This window comes from Drosophila melanogaster, chromosome 2L (assembly GCF_000001215.4).
Source record: "Drosophila melanogaster chromosome 2L".
Classification (NCBI taxonomy): Eukaryota; Metazoa; Arthropoda; class Insecta; order Diptera; family Drosophilidae; genus Drosophila; species Drosophila melanogaster.
The window spans coordinates 6,177,638-6,202,145 of record NT_033779.5 but is presented as its reverse complement, the minus strand read 5'-3'; the positions used below and the strand labels follow the sequence as shown (position 1 = coordinate 6,202,145).

At 46.4% G+C, this 24,508-nt stretch overlaps 1 protein-coding gene across 3 annotated transcripts in view; it reads right to left on the bottom strand.

Moving 5' to 3' along the window:
* The window catches only part of smal (smoke alarm), a 31,982-nt gene extending 8,969 nt beyond the window's left edge, over window positions 1-23,013 (bottom strand). For all 3 annotated transcript variants that reach the window (NM_164688.2, NM_001273195.1, NM_001103627.4), the window contains exons 1-6: window positions 22,447-23,013; window positions 11,450-11,707; window positions 9,287-9,392; window positions 5,371-5,602; window positions 5,150-5,297; window positions 705-884 (exon numbers count right to left, since the gene is read on the bottom strand). In NM_164688.2, coding sequence (NP_723165.2) covers window positions 705-884; window positions 5,150-5,297; window positions 5,371-5,602; window positions 9,287-9,392; window positions 11,450-11,675 — 892 coding nt within the window. In that variant the 5' untranslated portion in view covers window positions 11,676-11,707; window positions 22,447-23,013. The remainder of the gene's footprint in view (window positions 1-704; window positions 885-5,149; window positions 5,298-5,370; window positions 5,603-9,286; window positions 9,393-11,449; window positions 11,708-22,446) is intronic.
* Window positions 23,014-24,508: the final 1,495 nt, after the last annotated feature.

Below are 24,508 nucleotides of genomic sequence, written 5' to 3'. Positions count from 1 at the left end.
AATGTTTACATTTTTTTACTGCCGCCGCCCATCGGCGTTGAGGATACTGGCAGAGTGGCAGAGGAGGGGGCGTGGCAGTCTATATCTTGGCCTGGTATCCGGCAAGTTTTACTGCGACGCCAGCAAATGGTCCAAAGTTATTATTTATTTTAGCTTATTGTGTTGTGCAGTCAAATTATTGGCGAGGCCAAAGTTTTCCCCCCATCGATGTTCAATGAAGTGAGCTTTCGACGGCGCAATGGGGGTCAGATGTGCCCCATGCTCCTCCCGTCGCTGAACTTTTGTCATTATTCGATGTTAATCAGTTTCTTTCTGTTGCCATAAATCTTTTCGATTTCAATGGGCCATCGCCGCACTGTGGGCATAAACAAATGGTTCTCGAATGGGTGAAAGTGAGGGAGAAAGTACTTGAAATTTGCAAATATCTATAAACAAATAATACGATTCCTGCTATTATCGCATCTAAATTCTATTACTTGTATGATTTTATGAATATATCTTCCAAATTCGACCACAGTGCTTAGTGTAAAGTTGTTAGGAGAAAGTTATGGCTGCGGAAGGCAAACCTTTTAGGCTCATAGTTTTCAGTTTCAAACGGGAAGCGGATGGCCTAAATGATGGGACTGTTTTAGCCAGGGAAATTTCATATTTTCGGGCAAATTAATGGAAAAGTTTCGCGCAAGTGGCACGCTTCAGTTACTCACCCTTTCCGAATCCATGGATGTCGGTGCGGAAGTTGTCCTTGCCCTTCTGCCCATCCACCAGCTGACCAAGTCCGTCCACATAGCGATCGCCCTGCTCGTTGCCATCGTAGGTTTTATCCGACAGATCCACCTCCATGCCGCGTTGCACGCCCTTCGGAATGCTGTAAGACACGATGCCCTCTGAGAACGGAAAGGAAAGGAATGAGATACATTTAAATTTCGAGTGTGGAAATTCGGGGAATTCAAACAAAAAACTTTAAGACGAAAATAACGAAACCCGAGCTGCCGACTAAGGAGATTGAATGGGATGGGTATGAGGATGGGGATGAGAATTGGGGAAATCACACACAAGACATGTCAAATACTCGTTTCACGTCACGTGGGTAAGACAAATGTCTGACAAAATGCCGAGTTCTGTGGTGCTACACTTAGCCAAAGAAAAGTTGTGTGACAGAGCTGCGGAACAAGGACAAACTTAATATTTAATAATATTAGGATCTGCCTCAATCGAGAGCTCCAGTGTGGCTGCCTTCCCCACTTCGTTGGCCTTAAAACCGCGCTAAATTAAAACTTTCCACTGCGTACTCCCCCAAGACGAGGGATTCAGTGATTCGGCTGCCCCAGGAGGTGTGGAGCATATTGAGTTACTTGAAACATAATTTCGTTTTGTGGCCACTTTGGAAGCAACCAAGCCTCCCCTCGAGTCTGTCATTCGGTTTCGGTGGTTATGTTGGGCATTAATCGAAGGGGATCGAGAAACTTGCCGGCTATAGTTTTTCAATGTCAAAGTCAAGCGTTATTCTCGGGGGCTGAGTCATGGGTTTCCTTCGCTGGTTGTGTGGGGATTAGCTGGCTAAAGTAAAAGCGGAAACCAAGTAACCGAAAAGCTAGGGCTTCAATCCAACGAATAAGGATACCAAATTGCCGGCACTCGCCAGCAAACACCTGACACTAATTACAAAATCGAATGGCCGCCCCCACTCCGCCACCGAAAACAATTAGATCAGTTCGAAAAAAAAAACAACAAATCGGGGTTGCCAGGCACTCGATATAATTATACCCTGTCCGGAAAATAGGGTGCACCGATTGTGGGGGGGGGGGGGGGAACTCCGACACACGCTTAACTAATTCACTTGAATTTCTATTTACACAATCGGGTCACGTGGTAAACAGGACACGCGGACAAACAAGCTCACAGGATAGATATATCGATAGATAGGCGGCGCAAGGCAGTCGTTGGAATTTTCCAATAATTACCAAAAATCACATAATTACACGTAATTAGGGACCTCCTACGCACTGGGCGCACATGCATATGTGGATAATGATGATGGGGCTGCTCAGGTGGGCAAACGACCCTTATCGATCATGATATGTGGTGGATATGGAAGTGGGTGGTGCGTTCGAACGAAAATATTAATTATTATTCAAGGCCTTCGGACTGCCTGGACCGCCTCGTTTAATTACATGAATTACGCCGGAGCTGGCAGATAAGACCTACTCCTCCTCCTCCTCCTCCTCCTCCTGCGACACGATATTAAACCGAATGTAAACGTTATATGGCATATTTAATTAACTGCAAAGACATTCGGGGCAGCGCGTTTTTCAATTGCCTCCGCTGCGACGAAGTTCACGCAATGCCATGGAGCACTGGGGGGCAGCAGGATGGATGCCTCCACCTCCGCTGTCTGTGTGCCTCGTTATTCGCGTGCCAGCATGCGATCCTTATTTGCGTGTCGCGACTGTTGGCCAAAAAAAAGAAATGAGCAAAGTAAGGACAAGTCCTTGCTTAAGTGCGTGGAGTTTTTCTTCACTTTTTATTTTTGTTGGTTTTTTTTTTTATTTTTGGTCGCCAAGACAGCGAGCAACTGCAATATATAAAATGTAATTTCTCTCCGCCTTTCTTGGATGTGGCACGCAAGCCAAACTGTAACAGCAACAATGTCAACGCGCTTCTGGCTGATGACTCAAATTGAGGATACCAGATGGATGGATGGATGGATGACTGAGTGGTCCCAGTGGAATTGCCGGAACTCAAAGGGAATTGGAAAGCAGCCTTAAGTGTGGACAAAGCACTACCCATTTAGTGGCACCCACCTGGCAGCTCTACTTTCAATTGCCCAACCTCTCGAAGCTGAAGTTTCCCTAGGTTTCAACACCAAGATAGTGAGCTAGTGGCTCGTAATGCCCTAAAATGCCCATAAATTATGGGCCCCCGAACAGTGGGTTCCATAAATCGCCGGCTTAACGCTAATCAGTTGCTGGCTGCATTTATAATGCACTCGAGCATATGCAAACCCAATTCCCTTTCCCATTGCCATACCCCTTCTCCATTTTCGATTTGACGATATCAAGAGCTGTTGTTAAATCGTAACAAATTCCAGCTTAGCCACGCTTTCGATGTCAAAGTGGGGAGATAATCTCACTGACTGGTGGGTCGGTCGTATGAACCCTATTTTTTTTACGATTGTGGCGCTTTAACCCTAAGCGGAATACTTCGGGAGCGGCTATAGGTGGGGCCAAAGGGCCCCATTCAAATGCCAGCAGTTTCCGAAATTTATGGCCTGAATTTATAAACAATTATGATTCGATTCGGGCATGTTTTCGAGCAGATTAATGATCGCGTAATGAAATCGACGCGACCCCAAGAAGGAGATTTATTGATTTCTTCGCCCACTGTCCACTATCCACTGGCCGTCTGGCACTTGTCTAGACCCATCTGCTGTTAGGGCCAACAATGTGGCCCACTCGGGGCACAATCCATTCCCATCTTATCTTGTTTAATTTGCATATGAAATGCGCCATGTCGGCTCTCCTGTTCACATTCACATTCCCCGTGGCAAATCAAATGATAGTCCGCAAAATGTGAGCGGTCAGGAGGCTTGCATGTCTGCCACCCCCGAATCCATACACATCCATATTCAAATCCAAGTCCCCCGTTTCGTCGCAAATGGGCGTGCCGCAGCTAAAACTTGGTGCTCCCGCGCACACAAATGGCGCCACTTATCAGGGGAACTCGTCCCATTCCCAGGAGCCAGTTCGTAGTTCCTAGTTCCCCTTGTACCATCACCCCGAAGTCCCGCGACCAAACATTGCGTTAATTTACGGAAAAATTTTCAACTTCCGCGCCTTTTTCCGCTCCTCGGGGGCATTTGGGGAACTTGGGGCTCTACAAATTGTCATTAGGCGCGTTTCGCTGGCCAGTTGTGTACTATTGCTGCCGGCGGAAAAGTCGCCGCCCAGCCCATGGAAATTATAGAAAAATTTGTTTGTCCAGACTTGTTTCTGGCCCGTGGACTACTTGACAATTGCGTGCAAAAAATCGACAAAGTAAAGGTTAGGAGCAGCCGCCGACCAGGTTGGTCATGTTGTTTGCGTACACTGGGAAAAAGTGTGGCTGACATTCAAATAAAAATCTCGAAGATGCAGTAATGACAGTAACTCGCTTGCAATCTGTTAGCAATGGATAATGCTAATGAGATAACAAATTCTCTCAAATCTGATGGTGCATTGTAAACACTCCATTTCAGCAGTGCACTGAGTTGTTTCAGAGTTTTCCTGTTCTTTTTCCTTATTTTTTTTATTTATTTTTTTGTTTTGTTATCGGACGACTGACGGGACATGGTGTTCAGCGTGCCCGGCATGTCGTCGTCTGGGATTTCGATTTCGGTCGGGTCTAGCCGGGAGAATCGGATTGGTATGGGATGTTTTTGCAACGTCTGCACGCGATATATATTTCAAGTACAGTGCTCATGGCGTTGAAAAGAAATCCCGACCATCAAGTTGCGGTGCCCCTATGTTGGGAAAGAATCAGGAATGCGCTACACTTGGTTCCATGGAGCGTAGCAGTCACCTTGATTGGATTACGTGGTTCGGGCCAGACGTTGCCTGGATATTTCTTGTTATGTGGTGGGCATAGTCCTCTGACCTGGGAACTTGGACTCGCCTGTGTGGGTCATGCGATTCGGGGGCGACTTTGAGGGTTTTCGCGGAACATGCATATAATGCGGTAAGTAAGGTCTAATGGAAATTATGGAATTTTTGGGGAAGGTTGAACATGGTAGTTAAATAAACAAAACTTGGAGTGAAGTAAATGGTTTCCTTGAGCTAAAAACTTTTACGTTATGCTGGAAACAAGTGGTATGCATTAGTTATTTAAAGTGGCTCCGAATCGCAGATCATGCCAGGCCTTATAAGCCATCTGGAACTCGAGCATCTGGACACTCCGCATGCCGCATGCCACGAGTGTCCACAAGCCAATCGTGCGAACACTTAAGCCGCTTTTGCTCCTCTAATTGCAAACAGGCTGCCTCTCGGGTTTGTGGAATGATAAATTAGCGCTGACACTAAAACGCTGTTAGCCCCTCCGCACTATCATTGCTCATGTCAAGCTCTTATCGCCTCCACTTGGATACGGCATCCCCTACTCCCGCGACTGTACTCACCTTCCCATGGACAACCGACGATCTCGGCGCGCAGACAGACGGTTCTATCGTACTGGCCATACGGATATATGCGAATCTTGGAGGCGAAGATGATCGGCTGCAGGGCATTCTCCACCTCGCTGTATGTGTTGATATTGCCGGGCAGAATCTGTGGAGGATAGATGAGAGATGGGATTAGCTGGAAGATATGCTCTATGCTTGGCTTCACAGTGGACACCTACCTCCTTGCCCTGGATGTTCTTCCAGCGCTGCCACTTGTCGAAGCCCGGTCGCCAGTACTCCAGGACATAGGCCTCGGTGTACTCCTGACCCTGACCCTTGCCATAGCGACCCTGGGTGCGGATCGCCGTGATGACGTGCGTCTGCAGCAGATCTACCTGCAGGTACTCCTTCAACGCATTCGACACCATGTGCTTGGGACACCAGGCTCCTCCGTCATTATCGGTTTTCAGTCTGGAAAAAAGGAGGATGCAGAAGGCACAAGTTTATTAATCAGACTCTCTCTACAGTAGCCGCGAAAACCAGTTGCTGGCGTGATGGTGTGGGTTGGGCATATGGGGGGGATTTTTATAAATTAATTGACATTAAGCGTTCGGCACCACATGGAGCCCCCCCCCCCCCCTAACCAACCAAACACCCCCCCTAACCAAGCCCGGCAAACGAAACGCTGCCCCAATCGCAACCACTGGCGTTTGTGGTGCGTCGTCTGGCAGCTCGTCTCGTTCGTTAAGCTGTTTGCGGTTTTAGACACAGCAGGATGTTGTCTGTGTAATTAAGGATTAATTTAACCTATTCCCGGACGGACAAACTTTAAGCAATTTTCAGCCCCTCTGCCAAAGCCGTCGATACGTTAACCACTACTACCTCGCCATTCGGTTTATATTTCAATTAAGTTTTACATGCTTGATTGCATTTCGGCTGCCTTAATGCCTGGCCATTACTCATGGGCCAGCTACCAGGCAAAGGCATAGGCCTAGACCCACTTCGAACCCAGTCAAGTCAAGTGAAGTGACTGGAGTAGTCCTACTCCTGGCCTCCGGTCCTCCTGTTGGCTTCGTGGCAAATTGCTTCATTTGGCCGCTCGAACCGGCGGCTGCCAGCGGGCTATTGGAATTGAATTCGATTGCGATGTTTATTTGCCGGCCAACTGGGATTTTAAGTGCATGCTGTGGACTGCGGACTGGGGAATCTCTAAAAAAAATGTACATGCTACGCCCCAGCCTTTGGCGAATGGCCATTAGTAGAGCGCTTCCGCGTGCATTGAGACATCGTTTAGTTGGGTTCGCACGAAATAGCCATGCAAATGATGCACTAAGATGCCTTCTTGCCAAATACTCTGGCTGGAGAGGCGCTGGAAAATTTTAATTATATTACAGCCACAGTTGAGCAGAGAGGTCAGTTTAATCTTCATAAAATAAGGTTTTCCGCCGCGTCCGTCCTTCTTCGGTGTCCAAAGGCCCCCCCAAATGGCAGGCAGGAAGGAAAAAAGAGTGGAGAGCGAAGCAAACAAACATCATTTAAAATGCTAATATCCGCAGTTATGTGCCTTTCAACTTGACTTTAATTATTGTTATTGCCAGAGTTAACAATCTGCGCCACCGTCGTCGACTGCTCATTCCGAGCGCTGATGGACTGGCTAACTGCCTGTGCGGACTCCAACCGGAGGACTCCGACATCTAATCGCTTGTGTTTCGGTTCGGATTTTTTCCCTTCTCATCGCCGTAATATGTAAAAGGTTGTAAACGTAATGGCCGCCTGGCGGTGGTGGACGATGGGCGCGGTAATGAAAATCAAACAGCGCCAACTGTCATTAAACTAATCTCCGTAATTCAATAGCCCCAGACGGGGACCGCAAACCGTCATCGCAGCCATCGCGCAGCAGTCATCTCATGGCCTCCTGAGGACCCCGATCCCCGCCAGCAATTTCTCGTAAGTGCATGTCGAGACCCCACTAGCCAGCCCCATTCCCGAAATGAATTACGTCGAGTTCCTTTCGAGCACATCTTTTCAAGCTAGTTAGTCTAGTTAGGTAAGTGCACGGCAGCCGCAAATTATAATGCTGCCTGCACTTTTGAACTTTACTGGTTGACTCTGTGGAACTTTCGGCTAAGCAAATTGCAGTTCGCCTGATTGGGCATGCCGGGGAAATTGTAAGTTAGTTGGCGGGCAAGGAGATCGAAAGACAAAAGAGAAAGTTGCTGACTGCGAGGAGGAGGAGTTGGGGGAGGGAGCCAAAGTGTTTTCTAGCACTGAATAGTTGCGCCACCGAAGGGAAATTAGTGTAAGGTGAATTGGGCAAAAGTTCTGCAACTTCAACTGGAGCACTCTTTAATTGGAGCTCCAAGGAGATCCGCCGCTCCGCAACACCACAACTCCGCTTCACGCTTAATAAATACATACATATATCTTCGTGCAGCACTTAGCCTCCTAAGGAATCGCAATCTGACATCGTCTGTCAATCGGATCCACTTGGCGGTCCCACGGACAGCCGACTACGAATGCCCCACGAATTCAGAGATCTTCCCCCACCGCGCTCAGGTGATTCAGTTGGCATTGCCATCGACCCCCCTTACGGCTGTGGAGTCTGCCCGCATGGCAAACTTATCGGTGCCCAGTCCGATCTCAACTTTCGTGGCCCGTCCTCTGCTCAAATGCTCCTTAGTACAAATTCCGGTTAATCTGGCACAAAATGAAGAACAAAAAAATACAAAAAAAAAAGAGGCAAACACAGCCAAATATATTTTGTTTATCTCCGACGTGCTCAACACGCGTTGTCTTTGTGGTTATATTTTAGTACCGCCATAAAGGGGTAATGTTAATGATGCCTTTGTGGTGGTGCTGGTGTATTATAGTGTGTGGTGCCTTGGTTGTCAGTCAGCCCTGATCCAGAGTGTTTTTTAAGTGCATGTCTATAAAGGCGGACGGACGACAGACGGCATATTCTTGCGGGCGAGGCACTAAAAGAAGGGCTAAGAATGGATCTTCACCTTTGCGCACTGTTCGTCCAATGTGTTTGTTTGCATTGATTTCTGGCCATAATTCATGCGGTAATTGACATGTTTATGGCCACGAGTGTGTGCCGGTCCGGTCCACTCCGCCAAGATATTCCATACTAATTACACGACAAGTCAAGCCCATCCGATGGTGTCATCAATCACGACTCTGGTCAACGCAATTGCGAAACTTCCGCTTCAATCTGCGTCCCGCATCGTCTTACTTGGAAACTTCCTGCCCAGGCCATAGACCAAATCCGTTTCAATGGCCCTTCTGTTTCGGTGGCGACAATAAAATGTAAACAAAGCTGAAAAATTGAAATTAAACCAAACTCTTCGATGGAAAACCGATCCAAACCTCAAACTCGCTTGAACTTTGCTCGCTCGATGAGGGAAAACGAGTTTGTGCATTTCAGAAATTGCATTTAATTAGCTGGGCAAAGGGCTAAACAGCCTTTCTTCGGATATCGACTGCATATCCATTAAACGCTGGCATATTCATGAAAAGATTTCCTATCGCCGGATGAGATGATCATTCATGGCCCCACAAAAGGTGCTAGCCGAACATCAAATATTATCACTCGTTTTATCGGCAGATATGCAAAACTGGCGCTGGTATTTATTGAAGTTCGATTTCGGGCGCTTTGTATCTGGACTTTGGGTATTTTGATGGGCAAACTGTTTGTGTCATAATATAAATTTCGTTGTCATTGAACAGCCGCTTGAGCGGTGGGCAAAGTTTTCTATTTTATTGACTCTGCCTTATCGCCTAACGAAGTTGTCTATAAAATTAGCAATTAAATGGACAAGCAGGGCAGCGGCATCGCAGATAAGCCTCCATTTTCCCATCCCCCCAACTTTTTCCATCTGGGGGTTAAATGGTTAATGAGCCGGGAGCTGTGGCACAGGCAGGGTTCCAATCGTAAACGTAATATAAAGTCTTGTAATCTCAAAAACCTGATCGCAGACGATATCGATGATCAGTCTTAAAAGGCTAATACTTTGCTGCTGAGAAGTTACCCAAGGAATAATCGTAAAACCCGTTCTTTTGCCCCACAGCTACGATTCTTTTTATATCCCCAGGTACTTTTCCTTTAACCTGCAGCTTTGGGTTAAACTCCTCCATCAGCTTTGGCCAACTTACCTTGCATGCTGAGGTCCAACGAAGGCCATGTCATGAGCTGAGCTCGCTGTGATTTGAGCATCTGTTATGAGTAACGACTCCATGCCCAGGGGCACGTTGCACGTGGCTGGAAATGAGAGGAAATTGTATTTTTAACATTAATTAATGACGACGTAAGTATTTAAATATAGAGCCAGTGAATTGTGGTCTGCGCAATGCAATCGAATATATCAAAAAGCCTCAAGTGTGTCAGTTCGAGTTTGACGATGCTTATAAATGCTTCATGTCTGACGCATTTGCAGGGCATATCGTCTCAAAGAATATCTCATTTTGAGTCAACCAAACACTTAATCATTGGCAAAGTCAACTCTGGACTGGCAGAACGTCAACTACCTTACTTAATTTATAGCCCACCAATTGCATTTGCCCTGGGCGCAGACTCCACCCTCCCTCTCATTTGCCTTTTGATATGGAGGGAGTCCCAAGGAGATCCGCCTGCCCACCAAACAAATCCTGCCTCTGACAGTCGCCCGCTGACATTTTCGACAGAATCAACACTGATTTGACATGACTTTTGTTGCCCGGACCCAGCAGGCTCACCACGGACCAATCCCAGTCCCAATCCCACTTTTGATCTCCTCCAGAGCAAGGTTGCGTGCATTCGTTTAGAAGTTTATAAATAATCACACGGCAAGAAGTCAGCCAACCAATACAAAGTGAGCTCTTGTGAAGTTACTATATGTATGTACATCCATCTACACTGAAGTGTAAATGAATCTTATTTTTAGGTCTTTTGACTGTCTAAGTTAATTGCAGCTCTGTGGGACAATATTATTTGCCATTTTATATTCAGAAGTCATATGAATACTGCACATAGTGTGTGGTATATGGTCTCCAAGTTTTCCCATCTCGGCGAAAAGTTAGCTTCCAGTGCATTCACACTTGATTGGGTTTGATAGCCGGCTACGCAAATGAAGAGCGAAGTGCTCAGATGCTGGGATGCTCGGTTGTCTGGATGGCATGGGCCAGGTTGGGTCAAAAGCCAGATCTCACACCCCGACTCTCAATCCGACATGCACTGCATATTGCAAGTGCATTCACTTGGAAAATTGTTGCATGTTTTGCTAACTCAACTCGCTTCGATGTGTCTAGCCCCAACAACAACAACAGGAACAACAACCTTCGGCAGAGTGCTCCTTTGGCATGTGTTTGCTTTTCTGGCGGGGATTGGGGGGGTGGGATAAGTGCAAATACTGCTAGGGCAGCCAACGGAGGCAGTCGAGTTCTGGAACCCGTTCATTTCGGGTGTTTATAGATTTGTATTTATGTATTTGGCTTGCTTGATTAACTATAAATATTATGGCAGAAAGATTTCATTTTCGTTTCTGGATTGGGGGGGCAGGGGCTATATTGTGGCAGCTGATGTTGCAAGTTGAATGTCTTCAATGTATGTGGTAAAACTTTCGGGCTTATTTTCCTACTATTCGATTCAAAATTTCCCTCTTCCGGCATAATTATTGTAATGAAGTTCCGTTCGGAAATCAATGAGGCAGCTCCTTCCAGGCCACTGCTTTTACCCAGCCCCAGGCATTTGGGGACAACTTTTCACTGGCCACCGCCTCTCGTCTGAGTGGCACGGAGTTTATGAACCGCCGACATGCGATGGCCATTGAAATGGGACGTAATCCTAAGCCAGTGCGCTATGGCTTCATTAAAGCAGACTCCAATGCCATACCACATCACATCATACCAGACCAAAAGCATGCCTTAAATGCAGCATAAAAATGTCAATATGCCTATTAATGAGCCGGAGTTGGAGCTGCTGCACAGCCAGATGCCCCACAGCCATGTGGGCCCGTTGCAGAGCCTGCAGCGGCGCTTGATGATGCTGCAGCATGTCCAGTTGAGGACTCCCCGCGGAGCAGTCATCTGGCTTGGCAGAAAAACCCCAACTGTGTCGCCTGTCGCGAAATGACGGGCCGTAACAAAAATGCTTTCAATGTCAATTAAATAAATAAATACAGTCAAGCCAAACCAAGCCAAGCAAGAGGGCGACCCTTCAGCGCTGGTCATCTTGGGCGCAGCGTCGCCATTTATCTGGGCATCTTGACATATTCGTTGGGGTTATACCTTCGGACTTCTTGACTTGCCTGCTAAGTCAATTCAACTGGACCCGGTACTCACCGATATCAAATGCCATCGTCGTCGGTGCGTTGAGCATTAAACAGCCGCTGGCGATCACCAGCGTCCAGAGGCACAGCGTCCAGCGGGGGGCGCGGCATGGAGGGCGGGGAGCGGCTGCTGTGGGCGTGGTCGTGGGTGGTGAGCGGGTGAGGTGGGAAAGGCACTGGCGGGAGAACATGCTGATGTTGCTGGAGAAGGTCGCTTCACTGGGCGACGTGTGCTTCATAGCGACGTGTGATTCTAGAGTGGCAGTGAGATCTGGAATGAAGAAAACACAACAAATATTTAGTTAGATACAAATTAAGTGTTAAAGTGATGAACTGACATCACAATAGGTTAGATCATTTAAACGAATGGGAATGGCTACAATTGGGTTAAGGGTTATCAGTCGTTCAATCGTTTTTTGCTGCCGCAAATTGAATGAAAACTTATATCGAGTAATTTTCATTGTTTGCCCTAATCTAAATTCATTTCTCTCCGTGTAACTTGTTCTCACTTCGGTTAGTTATCGCATCGTTCTGCTTTAACTGTGCCCGATTCGGAAACTTAATTGCCGCCAGAAAAGCCAAAAGCCTGCCAAATCTGCAACAGCCTGTAGTCATCCTCTGCGTTGACTTTTTCCCTGCTCGACTTGGGGCGGCTTGAATGGATGCAAAGTGAATGTGCGTGACGAGTCAGGGAGGCAGTCAAAAGGAGAGCTGGGGAAATGGGGAAAATGGGGAAAATGCGGCGAGCCGGGGGGGTGGATGACTTTGTGCTTTTCATTAAACATTATTTCGCAACATTTTCTGCCGGAGCAGACATGTGAGCAGTGCCATAGAAAGCGGCCACAGCAAACAGACTGCCCGTCATCCTCCGGCCGGATATCCATTCACCGACGTCGACGAGCAAGCCAGTTTTCGCTTTAATTTAACGCCGGTTGGTTGAGGAAAAGCGGGACACAAGCGCATTTTCAGGCAGAGGCTCCCGGAAAACTTATTTAGCTTATGCAAAGCGTGCGGTGCGACAGAGTTGGCTAAAAGGGTCAAAGGGCGGAAAAGGGCCTAGCAGAGATAATGAACATGCCGCCCGTCCAGTCAGTCACCCGGCAAAGGGACATTCTTGGCCCACTGCTTGTGTTTAGTTTGCAAATTTCTTTTGATGTCTTTTAATTTTAATGGGCTCGGCTTTAGATGAGGTGACGGCAATCCTAAGTAAAACTCATTAGTAGCACAAAAAAAAAAAGAAAGAAATGGGGGCTCAGAACCGGAAGCTAGACCCTGCGGAATACCTTCGATCCGACCAGGATTCATGGCCATGTCGTCCATCGACGTGCTGCATAGGTTGTCCTTCTGCTGATTTCGATCTAATAAATGCGCACATCCAGCTTGTCTTGTGTTTTCCTAGCACAGGTAACCCTATCTGCCCGCCAGGCATGCAAAAACCTTCCACGTCATGGGGCAATTTGTCACGCAGCTGATGCTGCTTGATAGCAAGATACATCCTATCCCGCCCCCCAACTAACACACACACACACTCGCATATGTACATGTGGCTCTGGTCGATAACTCAGTGCTTAATTGCTCATCTTTCAACGTCCAGGCCCAGTTCCCTGTGGTCGGTCCGGCAACAAATTGGAAAAATTCTCGAAGAGCAGAGAATGCCTGAGAAATGCTAGCTGTCGCAGCATCAACTTGCTGCCGATGCACGATGTAGGTTAAATTAATAGTGACACTAGCCGATGCACCTGGCGGTGCTTTGATACTGGCGCAGTCGACATCGACTAGCGAATATTTCATAAATTGAAATGTACAGTTAGTTAATTACACGCTCAATTGGCTCGAAAAGAGTGGCATTAGCCAGACTCCATGGCCACAATTTCCACCGCTTGTCGCAATGTGATTTATCGCCTATTGGTCGGGTAATTACGTTGGAGAGCGAAGATCCAGTCGTGATCTTCTACGTATCTTACAGATACGTATCGTATCTATGCCAGAATGATATTCGAGTTCGGTCCAACGGTCAATTATACGAAACCATCCATCAAAAGGGCCTGCATTTGAAATGTCAACAGATTTCTAGAACAACTTTTCGTGGGAGTCTGAAAGCGTAAAAACAAATTGCTGGCCGAGCGCTAAAATTTAAACATCAAACTGTTCGCTGGGCGGACTTCCTGATTAACTCGAAAGGGCGAACCCGAAACAGGGGAAATCTACTAAAAATTCAGCGAATCACACAAATACATACCATAAACCAATTGATTAATTGATGAAGCACAGTTTTCATGGAAAAGAATCTGGAGCGAACATCAGACGTACTCGAACGTACACATATACATATACATACACATGTATCTGTTGTAGTTGTAGGCCACATGGCCCGTCGCAATTTGCATAAATCGAAACACAAAAGCGAGTTTACTGCGCTGGAAATCGGGAGCAAGAGATATTTATCTTGCTCTGCCCGCGACGCTCCGAGTGTTTGAATAAGTGTCAAATTAAATTGATCAATTAAGCAATTGACGTGCTGGAGCGAAAAAGGCAAAGAAAATGCGCCAGCCAGATTTTGCTGAAACTGGATGGTGGGTGGTGGGGTTGGGGGGTTTCGAGTTGTTCAAGGCAACTGCTGCACATACAACAAGTGACGCAAATTGTGCAGGATGGGTCGAGCTGGGCGATAAATGGGGCTGCACTGGCGTTCGCTAGTTGGGCGATGGGCGTTGGGCGTTGGGCGTTGGGAGTTTGCCGTTGAAGCGCACTCTGGCTGGCTGGTGACAATTTCTGTCAATTCAGCGACGCTAATCAAGCCAGAGACAGCACAGCATTAAAATGGGGTGTTTAGTAGTGGGTTGTGCTGTTGATGATGCGGGGGTAGGGATAACCCGTAGCCCACTCCAGAACTAGACAAATTGGCTGGCGCTGGGCGGTTGCTTAGAGCCAAAGACATGCGGGCCAGTTCCGCATCCCAGCAGACGGCAGGCAGCCAACGTCATATAATCCATCAGCTCGGCAGACAGTTGTTGCAACCGAGGCAACAGTGGCAGCAGTGGCATCACTGGCAGCAAAGACGACTCGAGCTCCTCTCAGTTGTAATCAAATCAAATGACATTGCAGACATGGGAGGCAGAGTCGGAGTAGCAGCAGTAGTAGCTTTGTGGGAGCCCAAACGGAAGGCAGCTGTCTCACCAGGACTGGGAAGTACAACAAAATGCAACTCGTTGCCAGCCAACACTTTTGTTGATTTAATAATAAATGGAACCTACGATTCGGTTGCGTAGAATCCTCTTTCCAAATGCCTTAAAGACCTTAAAGCGACCAGGGGAACAATGGCAGTGGAGACGATGAAGAATCACCGCATTGAAAGTGCCCCACCTTCAATGGCAATTTGCATAGCATTCGCAAAGCAAAGACAGTTGACAACTTTTTTATTTGCTGCTGTCTGGCAAGGAAGTGTGCCCTCCCTGCGTGACGTATTTGTCTATTATTGTGACAGGCTCGAAGGACCAAAAAAAAAGCGCTCTCGACGTTGCCAGACGTTTGAAGGGCCGTCGAAAAGTCATGGCGGGGCGTTGCGCGGTATCGGTGGCACTTAAAGCCCGTTTCTATTGATTTTCGACGGCAAAAGGCCTAGTTCATTAAAGTCACATCAGGGGCGAATGTACATACCAGCCACTCGCCGCCCACAAACCTCAAATAGACACGACTACAACTGCTGGGGCAACAACAAACGGGGCAGCCCACAAATCAACGCCTAACCGCAGGGGCGTCGGACAAAAAAGGGGGTGGGCGTTAAAGGAGGAGGGTGGCACAAAATGGGGGCTGGGGTGGACCGAAAAAACGAGACGCCGCCATTTTGTCTGTCCCCATCGAGGCGGGCATTAAATATGCAAAAAGCAACATGCGAAAAAAGTGTGTGTTTTAGTTGCTGCGTCAAACCGCAAAAAGGCAGCAGAGCAGAGCAAAGCAGCGCGGAGCGAAAGCGAAAAGAGGAGCTCCCAACAGGAAGCCGGAAAAATAAATAGAGGAAGCAGCAGAGGAGAGAGAGAGACAGAGAGAGAGAGAGAGAGAGAGAGAGCAAGGCTGTCCCTGTTCCTGCGCCTCCTGCAACGTCCTTTCTGCCTTTCTTCCGTTTCTCGCCGCCTCGCTTTGCTCTCCTCCTTCGCGAGCCATTCATTAGCATAGACACAGAGAAGCAATATTGAATTTCTATGCCTGTATGGGTGTGTGCGGATGGGGCTCGATAAGAGGGCGTGGGCGAAAGAGGCGCAAGGGGCGCAGGGGGCGTGTGAGGTCGCAAGGTTGCGAAAAAATGTTTCACGCTTTGCTGAGCCGAGGAAATCACAGCGAGGCAGTGGAGCGTGCGAAGGGAAAGGCTGCCTGCGGGGCGAAGGGCGTTTGGGAATGGGTCCTGACAGGCTCAAGCAGCGCCTTGGGATCAAATTAGTCGAGTTTTTGAAAAAAAAAAAAAAACGAAAAAAAAGTGCGGCAAATTCTAGACTTTATGCATGATAAGTGGCGGGTAAAGTGCTTGAGAAGGGATTGCAGCACGGGGGCAGTCAAAACGCTGGAAATATGAGTGGATAAGGCTGAAGGCACAGATGGGGCCGACCGACAGTCGTCACATGTCAGTTAGACAAACAGGAAGTTTGAAACGAGGAAGCGCAAGGATATTGGCAGCAGTTAACCGGAGAAGGGGCTGCTCAGGATGGTTGGCAGAACGGGTGGAAGGACAGAACTTGCAACTCATAGAGGACGAGACCTGAAACCAAAAGAACTGAAAAGTCCAGGAGTGTTGGGGTTAAGGTAAACCCCGGTTGAATGGATACAATCAGAGAGCATCGTCCTCTAGAGGATCCTGGCCACAAAGAAGACTTAACTTTTATACTTATTAATATTTCACACAACTGACAGGAGTTGACAATCCTAGAGAAGCAGTAACCACTTAAATATATTAATTTTTAATGGTAATCAAAAGCGTGGGAGAGCAGAAAATAAATCAGCAAGGACGAAAGTTGAAACAAGACGAAATAGAATATTTGTTAAAAGGGAGTTATCACTGTATAGCCTCATAAATAATGTCGTTTTTAGGTATTAACAGAGTGTGCACCAAACTACATGTAGGCACTTAAACACCATACTCCATTTTCAGTACTCTTTGCCGGATAAATTTCCCGACTAGATCATGTAGATACACTCTTATCTGGTAATATGCGCCTTTCACAACTCCTAACGGCTTCAAAGGCATTCCCCGGGTGTGGAGGGCATCAAAGCGGATCTCCTGTCTGGCTGCCTCGTTCCTGCAACCCATCCAAAGACCAACCCACCAACCCCCGCCAGCCGCCGGACTACTCAGGTCTGTCAATTGAAGGAGCTGGTTCAACCGAAACTTCGCCGGTCGCTCCGCACAGAGCACATCCTGTTACCCGCTTTGTCTGCGGTTTGTCATCATCCACATTGTCATCGTCGAGTGAATCGTGTGTGGGCCCTCTGCCTGTGAGGGAATTTTTATGAATTATAAGCCGAACTTCTCGACAAAAAACCAAACGGCGAAATATGTAAAAATGCTTTTTTTGAAAACATTTTCGGAGGAGAAGGATGACAGCGACAGGCAGCGACATTGACAATGAGGCGGTAGTAAGTGGCTGCCAGGCGCTCGCAGCAACAAAGCGCTGATTGACAGGAAGGCACATCCAAAAGGAGGAGGACTGGCGGGACGAAATGCCATCACACAGATGGAACCAGAACGGGTGCAGGCCGCCGGAGTTGAAGAGTTGGGGTGTGAGGCAGAGGCCGTCGTTAGGCCGATCAACGGAGCGTATCCAGGACATGTGGGCTGGAGGCCTGAGACCAGAGCTCTATCGATTTTCTGAATTATTTTCTGCCCCGCAAAGGGTTCAATGTGAAATCGCGCGCCCCCGGTTTTCGGGTTCAGTGTGCAAATGCAGCTGCGACTCTGGCGGGCCAACCGGCCATTCCCATCTTTAACCTTTGTCTCTCGGCCATGGTGGCAGCCAGACAAATTAGTGACGCATGATTAAGTTTTACTACGCGCACAGTAAGTGATAACAACAACAGAGCATTTTGCGTAGCGGCCTCCATATCCAACGCATCCGAAACATCCAGGTGTTCCGGGCATAGGATGTGCTCATCATCAGCTATATGATCGGAGTTGTAAAAAGGTCGCAACAACTAATTGCAGATACTCATAGTAGGTCTAATCACAGGGCTGGCTACTGGCTGGTTTGCCTTGTAATAAACCACAATTAGCTTGCCGACCGCAGCCCGAAACTTAAGTTGGTCCGTTGGCTTATTGAAATCATGCATGTACGTTGAGTGTGCCATGTGTGCATACGAGTATTAACAGAAATTGTGTCACAGCCGTTCCGTTTGACCAGACGGAGCTAGCGGTTCTTTAATGGCACCCGGAACAGGGCGGCTAGTTGAAAAACAAACGTTTGGGGTTCGCCTGCGGGTTTTGCGGTTGTTAAGCCGACTGCCGCTTGTTTGGGCTGCTGTTTGGCCCATTGACGGAAAAGCTTCATTGGCCTGGTCCCAAGCATATCATATACAAGGAAATGCACCTTAAACGAATGAGTCGCCCAACCAAAATGGGGTACTAATGAACAGCAGAGCAGTGGAGAGGTATGTGGCTATATTAATGTCACAAAGAACTTATATTTCGCAATAGAGATGCACTTTCACTATCATTGCGCATTAATCGATTCAAAATGTATTGAGTTCATAACTCACCATTTGTATTCTTAATGGCATTTTTTTTTTTTTGTCTAAACCAATTCGCTACCCTCGAAAAGGGGAAAATCAATTATTTTTTTATTCCCATGATGGGTTTTTTCAGCTCCATTACATCTGGAGTGACTTAAGTTTGCTCTTATCCCTCGGTTGCCATGCCTTTCCCATGCCGAACCCTTCCGCTGCGGCGAGCAACAACATTTGGCTCTTAACCCAGTAAACCTGGCTGTGCTCTAATTAAGCAAACATGTTGCCCATTTATTAGCAACCCTCGTCGTTTTGCCCCCAACTCCTTAATGACAAGGTTTACTTTGAACATTGTCGACACCTGACGTGTGGCCCTCGATGGAATGAATTCTCCTGGGAAGCGGACCGGACCCATAGATGGCACAGGGTTGATCTGTCCTGCAGTCGGGAAAATGAGGTCTACAAAACGGGAACACACCCAGCATTTGGTATCAGAACGTGTTGACTGGCCAAGACAAGAATTACGTTGCATGTATGACAAAGCTTTGTCAGCGATTACAGGAGTGGACACTTACAAATGATTCCATTTGCGATGCATATGTTGCCTCGATTTGTGTATTTGGCAACTTAGAGCCTAATTACCGAGCCAAATCATTTGTATCTGAGCTGAGACCTCCCGCATTTCGGTGGTTCGGTGGTTCTGTGGGTTGGGCTGCCTTGCGTTTCTTTTTTTGTTTGCACCGAGAAACTGGAAGTGGAAATAGGGCTGGGTCCAAGGCAGGGCTAATGACGCTACATTGTCTTGTGATGCGTATAATGTTTGGATGGATCCATGTCCGCAATCGACGATGTATATTTTCGAGATGAGCAAACGGCAGCGACTTGCTTCAGTGACTCCGACAAATCGACGGGGAGACACAGGCCTCTCATAATGCATATAAGACTGCCCTATTCAGTGATCACACATGCGGGAATTCGTCGTCAAGTTGATGAGCGGCGATTCATTTCCGCCGCGCATCAGAGGGCCAATTCAGTATTTCAAATACACATTTCATATGCAGCGATCGCCGTTTTGCGCAGTGAACTGTAACCGAAACTTAATTAGCTCGACGAAATCCTCGCCGTAGAAGGCACATCTAGGGGGCACACCCGGTGACATTTGCATAAAATATATATAGGAGTAGGAGGAGAATGTGTTCAGAAGGGGCCCAGATAAGGGTCACCACTATCGAAAGGAAGCCAAGCAGGAAATCTTAATGGATGTGTGGTCCGACTTGAGGAAAAGGGTTCGCTCGTGAGTTTGGCTGTTTGGCTGAAAGGGAAAGTGTGAGAACGCTATCTGGATCGAAGATACTGGGTTGAGAACCACAGAGGGCAACTTTGATCCAGCCACAATCTATCGTCCATTCCCAGCAATTACCATTAAATTCCATTTCAATTTCTTTCCATCAGCTTTCCTCCTTGCTGTCCAATCGCCAAACTCCTGACAGCTTGAAATATTCGAGATACTTTAACGCACTCAACTTTTTCTGAACTAATTAAGCGCCGCAGCAGAGCAAAAACCCAAAAGGAAACGAAACTGCTGAAAACCTCAAGTTGAGGTCTCTGAGCTTCCAAGACGAAACAACAAATGTGGCAAGCACATAACAGATTTTAAGGGAATGGAGCTGGCGCCAAGTCATTTCATTTGAAATCATTTCATTGGAAATTCTCAGCTGCGGATGCGGATATTTATGGGCACTTTGAGCTGCCGAAACACTCAACGTTTTTTTTCTCACAAGTACTAGACAACGGCGTCAGTAATTATTTTACAAGTTAACACAAGAACGCCAGTGTATAAAAACTAAAAAAAAAAACCAACACTGGCCATAAAAACCCAGCCAAACGAAACTAACAAACAAAAATGCGGAGTGGCAGCCACGAATTAGTGCTCCTGGCGGCATTTATACCCCTGCAATCGAAGAAAATGTGGCACCTGTGCGCCGTCTTGGCATCTGTGCCTCCAGTTTTCCCCCGTATCTGTATCTGTATCTGTGTACTTGTATCTGTATCTCACGGAATGGTGGCTATGTCTTTTGTGCGCCGCCTTCGGTTGGCGAGCCAAACAAATAAACTTGCGGCCAAGTTATGACAGTCGAGGGCCGCAGGAAACATTATTCTTAGTTAGATGCTAATTAATTAGGGGACGCGGAGGAGTTGGAGTCTCCGCCAGCAATTCGGTGGCAGCCATGTGGGCAGCGACACGATCTCGTCGAACCAGCGGCAAAAAAAAAGCCCGAAATGCACACGAGAATGACACTTCTTGGGTATAAATTTTGTTGACTGTTGTGTTTGCCAGCCCCTGAAAAATGACCTGGGGGATGCGATGTGTACAGAATGAGGTTAAATGGAAGTTGAATTCGTTGAAGAAGACACTAATATAAATTGCCGCACGTCGGTGGAATTTTACTTATTTAAAGAAGAAATATACCTTGGCATTTCAAATTAAACTTAAATAGTTCAAATGCGACTAGCTGGCTGTTATATTGCCATCGGATTTAATGGTCTAATTAGACATTTTATTATTTATTTTTGACATTGCATGAATGGGCTTTGTTTAGATTTTAATGAAAACAAAGTTTAATCAATGCTGTTTAAATGGATCCTTATTAAAATTGCAGAAGAACATGGTAAATATTGTTGCCCCATTTCCATCGTAATCCCAGCTGACAAAAGAAAATATTTTCCCCCCAAAAATTGAGATACACATTTTCATTTCGTTGGTAGATGGTTGCAGGTAAATGAAAGAGATGTGTGTTTATGTACAAAATAAATTCATAATAATTCCCATGAATTTCCAAGCTGCACACTTTGTATATTTATAAATATAGTTTTATACACCTTTTTTAATTCCACAAACATATTTCACATTTTATTCAACGCAACGTTTGAATGAATAACGTATTTTTCGGATTCAGTGGCAATGAAATAAAACTAGCGATTATTGCATTTCATAATTTCATTGCTAATCAATTTTATCACTTTGCTGTCTTAGTATTTTAGTTAGATTTGAATAAAATATTGAATACAACCTGTTAATGGTAGCTATGTGGATGCATCTATGAACTTCGGTGCTTTAAATTCTTTCACGCACATCGAATTATGGGTTTTAGGCGCAGTTTAAAGCAGATTGGGCAAATCTGCGGCAAATCTGTTGTTCATTGGAGGCATACTCAAACGTCTCATTACCATAATATAGCCAACTCAATTCCGCCTGGGCCCACCAACTTTTTCTACAATGGCAATAAAGAGTTCCCCTCGCAATCGACCACGAAAAGTTTTTTCAGCGGTATTATCATAATGATTGCGCCCCAAACGGCGCTTGGGGCAGATTGAGGGACTCGCCCGCCTGCTGCCAACTTGTTTACACAAATTTTAATTGGTGTAATTATGATTTTTACACGAAATTAATTATGCATGCGCGATTGCGGCTGCATCTTCGCAGCTCGCGGTAATCGCTACCCATCGGATGCCCAATCTCAATCTTAAATTTCTAAACCATCCCAAGTGAGCAAGAAAAATAACTCGAGTTATTTACAAAAGCTGATGATTGCGGGGGGAAAAAGCGAAAGCGAGGTCTCTGGAACTTTAATTGCCAAACATACTTCTACTTAATTACCCCGCAGAACAGCGGGAAAATTATGAAATCCAGGGGCCTCGTTGCGCGTCTAGCGGAGTGTGAAGTTGCCAAAGACTCGAGGTTGAGGTTGTACTGCGGAATATCTAGATACATAACTGCATCTGCGAGATAAGAATCTGTGTGCAACAGCCGTCGGAGGCACAAAGTGTTCGGAGAAAGATCTTTCTTTAGGAGATAAGGGCAGTATCTTAGCGTTTTACGACCTGCCGCCGCTTTTCTTCTTCGCTTCTTATTTATAAAATACAGCAGGTTAGTTTGATTAGCCCCAGATGTTGACAGCTTGGCTCTTTCTTAATTTGTGTTTAATTAATGAGGCAAGGGGACAGCCACCGTAAGAAATGGGGAGAACGGGTTGGAAATGATATCTTTTGATCTCTGGAATGCGCCTTGATGAGATACATTTGATTGGGCCAATATTCTTCTGGTTTCTTTTCGGATAAATGAATTATTTAGTTAGTAATTGACATAAACTTGTTTTTGTCGCACTAATTGATTGTTTGCAACTCAATATTTATTTATGCATTGCAAAGTCTCTATGGGGAAATCCTGTTTATTGACATGATTGCTTTGAGCATTGAGCACTGATTGTTTTCAAGTTAGGCCTTTCTTCACTCTCAACTCACCTAAATATTCCAAGAGTTTTGAATTAGCCTTTGCGTTGACTTAAGGTGTATATTGATTGTATTCCGTTTGCACTTTAGTTTGTAGCAAAAAACAACGATTTCTCTACTAAAATTTCAAGCACTGTTGTTCACTGGGGCAGCAAAAGATACTCTATCTGCTGGTTTGTTTCGATATGTTTGAGCACTCCGTGGGCATTTTCTCAGGTAGCACATTTCACACACTTTGCCGCACGCTGCTGGCGGCCGCAGGTGCACAATTGCCGCATCTTGGGTGCCACTTGCACCGTATCTTATTCCTGACCAATTCGTATCTCTGCACTCGCGCTGCGCGGATTGCGTATCCGTATCTGTCGGATCTCTTGGCGATTGGCTGCCAGCCGATTAAGCCTGAGATGGGTAACTGCGTTGATTCGCGACCGCGTTGCCAGTGGCCAAGGCGTTCTGTTCTTCTTGTCACGAGAGCTGGATTGAGACTGGGGGCACAAACTGAGACTGAGACGGCGGACTGCGACAGCGACTGCGACTCTTGTAACGCGCGGCACGAAGGTCGACGAGCGATTGAATCCGATTGAATGTAACGTGCAGCGCACCACTCCGTTGCATGTAAGTGTGGATGCTAAGAGAGCGAGCGCTTCTCTTTTGTGGACTCTGTTCGCTCGTCGGTGGAACTGTTTACAAAGTTTATGTGTGGAGAGCGCTGTAAAGGACCTGCAAGGATTTATATTATCAAATTAACATTTAAATCATAATTTGGAGTTGTTTCTATGTTTTTGTTTCCTTAAAACTTATCATTTAAGCTACAGTATAGTTTATATTGTATATGCTGCGCTAAAAACTAAGTTTTTCAATTCTCAGTAAAATTATCCACAATGGAGTTGAATTTACCTGCCCAGGCCCAGGCACTTCACCTGTGCTCTGTGAAAATCGCCGAGAAACTCCAAATCCGATAGAGTTTTTCCGCTCTCTTCCGGCTCGTATAAGAGATTTCCGTCTGCGGCGAATGTGGAACAAAACAAGAGCGAATTCGAACTGTTGATTTGTTTTTACCCTCCCCGACTTTTCCTTTCGCTCGCTTTTTCCGGCGAATCCGCCTTGCAGTCCAAATTGGAAATGGCGGACCGCCGCCAATCGCGGCCTCTGATGAATTTCCAATGATTGACGCCGGCATTAAGCCGAAATCGCACATACAACTTGTCATAATTTCCAGCAGAGAAATGCGATCTTGTCACATTGGTGCACCATATCATATGGACATGTATGATTTACGAACTCTACGGTTTTCGTGGGGCATGGGGATTTATAGCTACGCACTTGTAGATTGTATCGCAGAGGTTGTGGGTTGATTGATTGGTCTCACCAGTTGATCCGACCCTTTGTTCTTCGCCACTTTCGAATGTTTGACTCGGTGACACAATTTCGAGGGGCCCACAACGAATTCCTCGAGTGGATCGCCGCTAATCAACTGATATCGCTCCGGGCCAGATCGCCTATCGAAAAGCGAACAGCGTTTGGAAAGGCGTTATCTGGAAACCGTAACCAATTTGTATCATATATGGTGACTGTTTATGAAAGCAGTACTTCTTCTGTCTCTTTGTCTGTTTTCTTAGTTAAAAAAAAAAAACATGTTTTTTGTCTTCTATTTTATGATTACAGACACCCAGAAAGCTATGAATTGGATATTAATTTAAAAATATATACAAATATTCTGCAAGATTAATGTAAATGTTATTGACAGGACAACTCCAGCAAATCAAACATTCTGTCTTGTAGTCAATTTAACTTTGTACGTAGTTTTATTCGATAGACTCTTTGCATGTTCCTATCAATTGGCCATTTGTCACATCCGAGTGTACAAACAAACAGCAGACAGCAGAAGCATTGCCAACTTCCAACCATAACTCATACCCATTCCGGCCAAAGCCGTTGGGCATGCGCTGTCTGTCAAACGGCTTGTTCGCCTGCCCGGCAGTCAAAGAAATCAGCGGACGAGCGGATGAGCGGCGGCCAAATGGTTATGATCAGGAATTTACACAAAAATGCATTCAGCGCTGCTAATAGATAT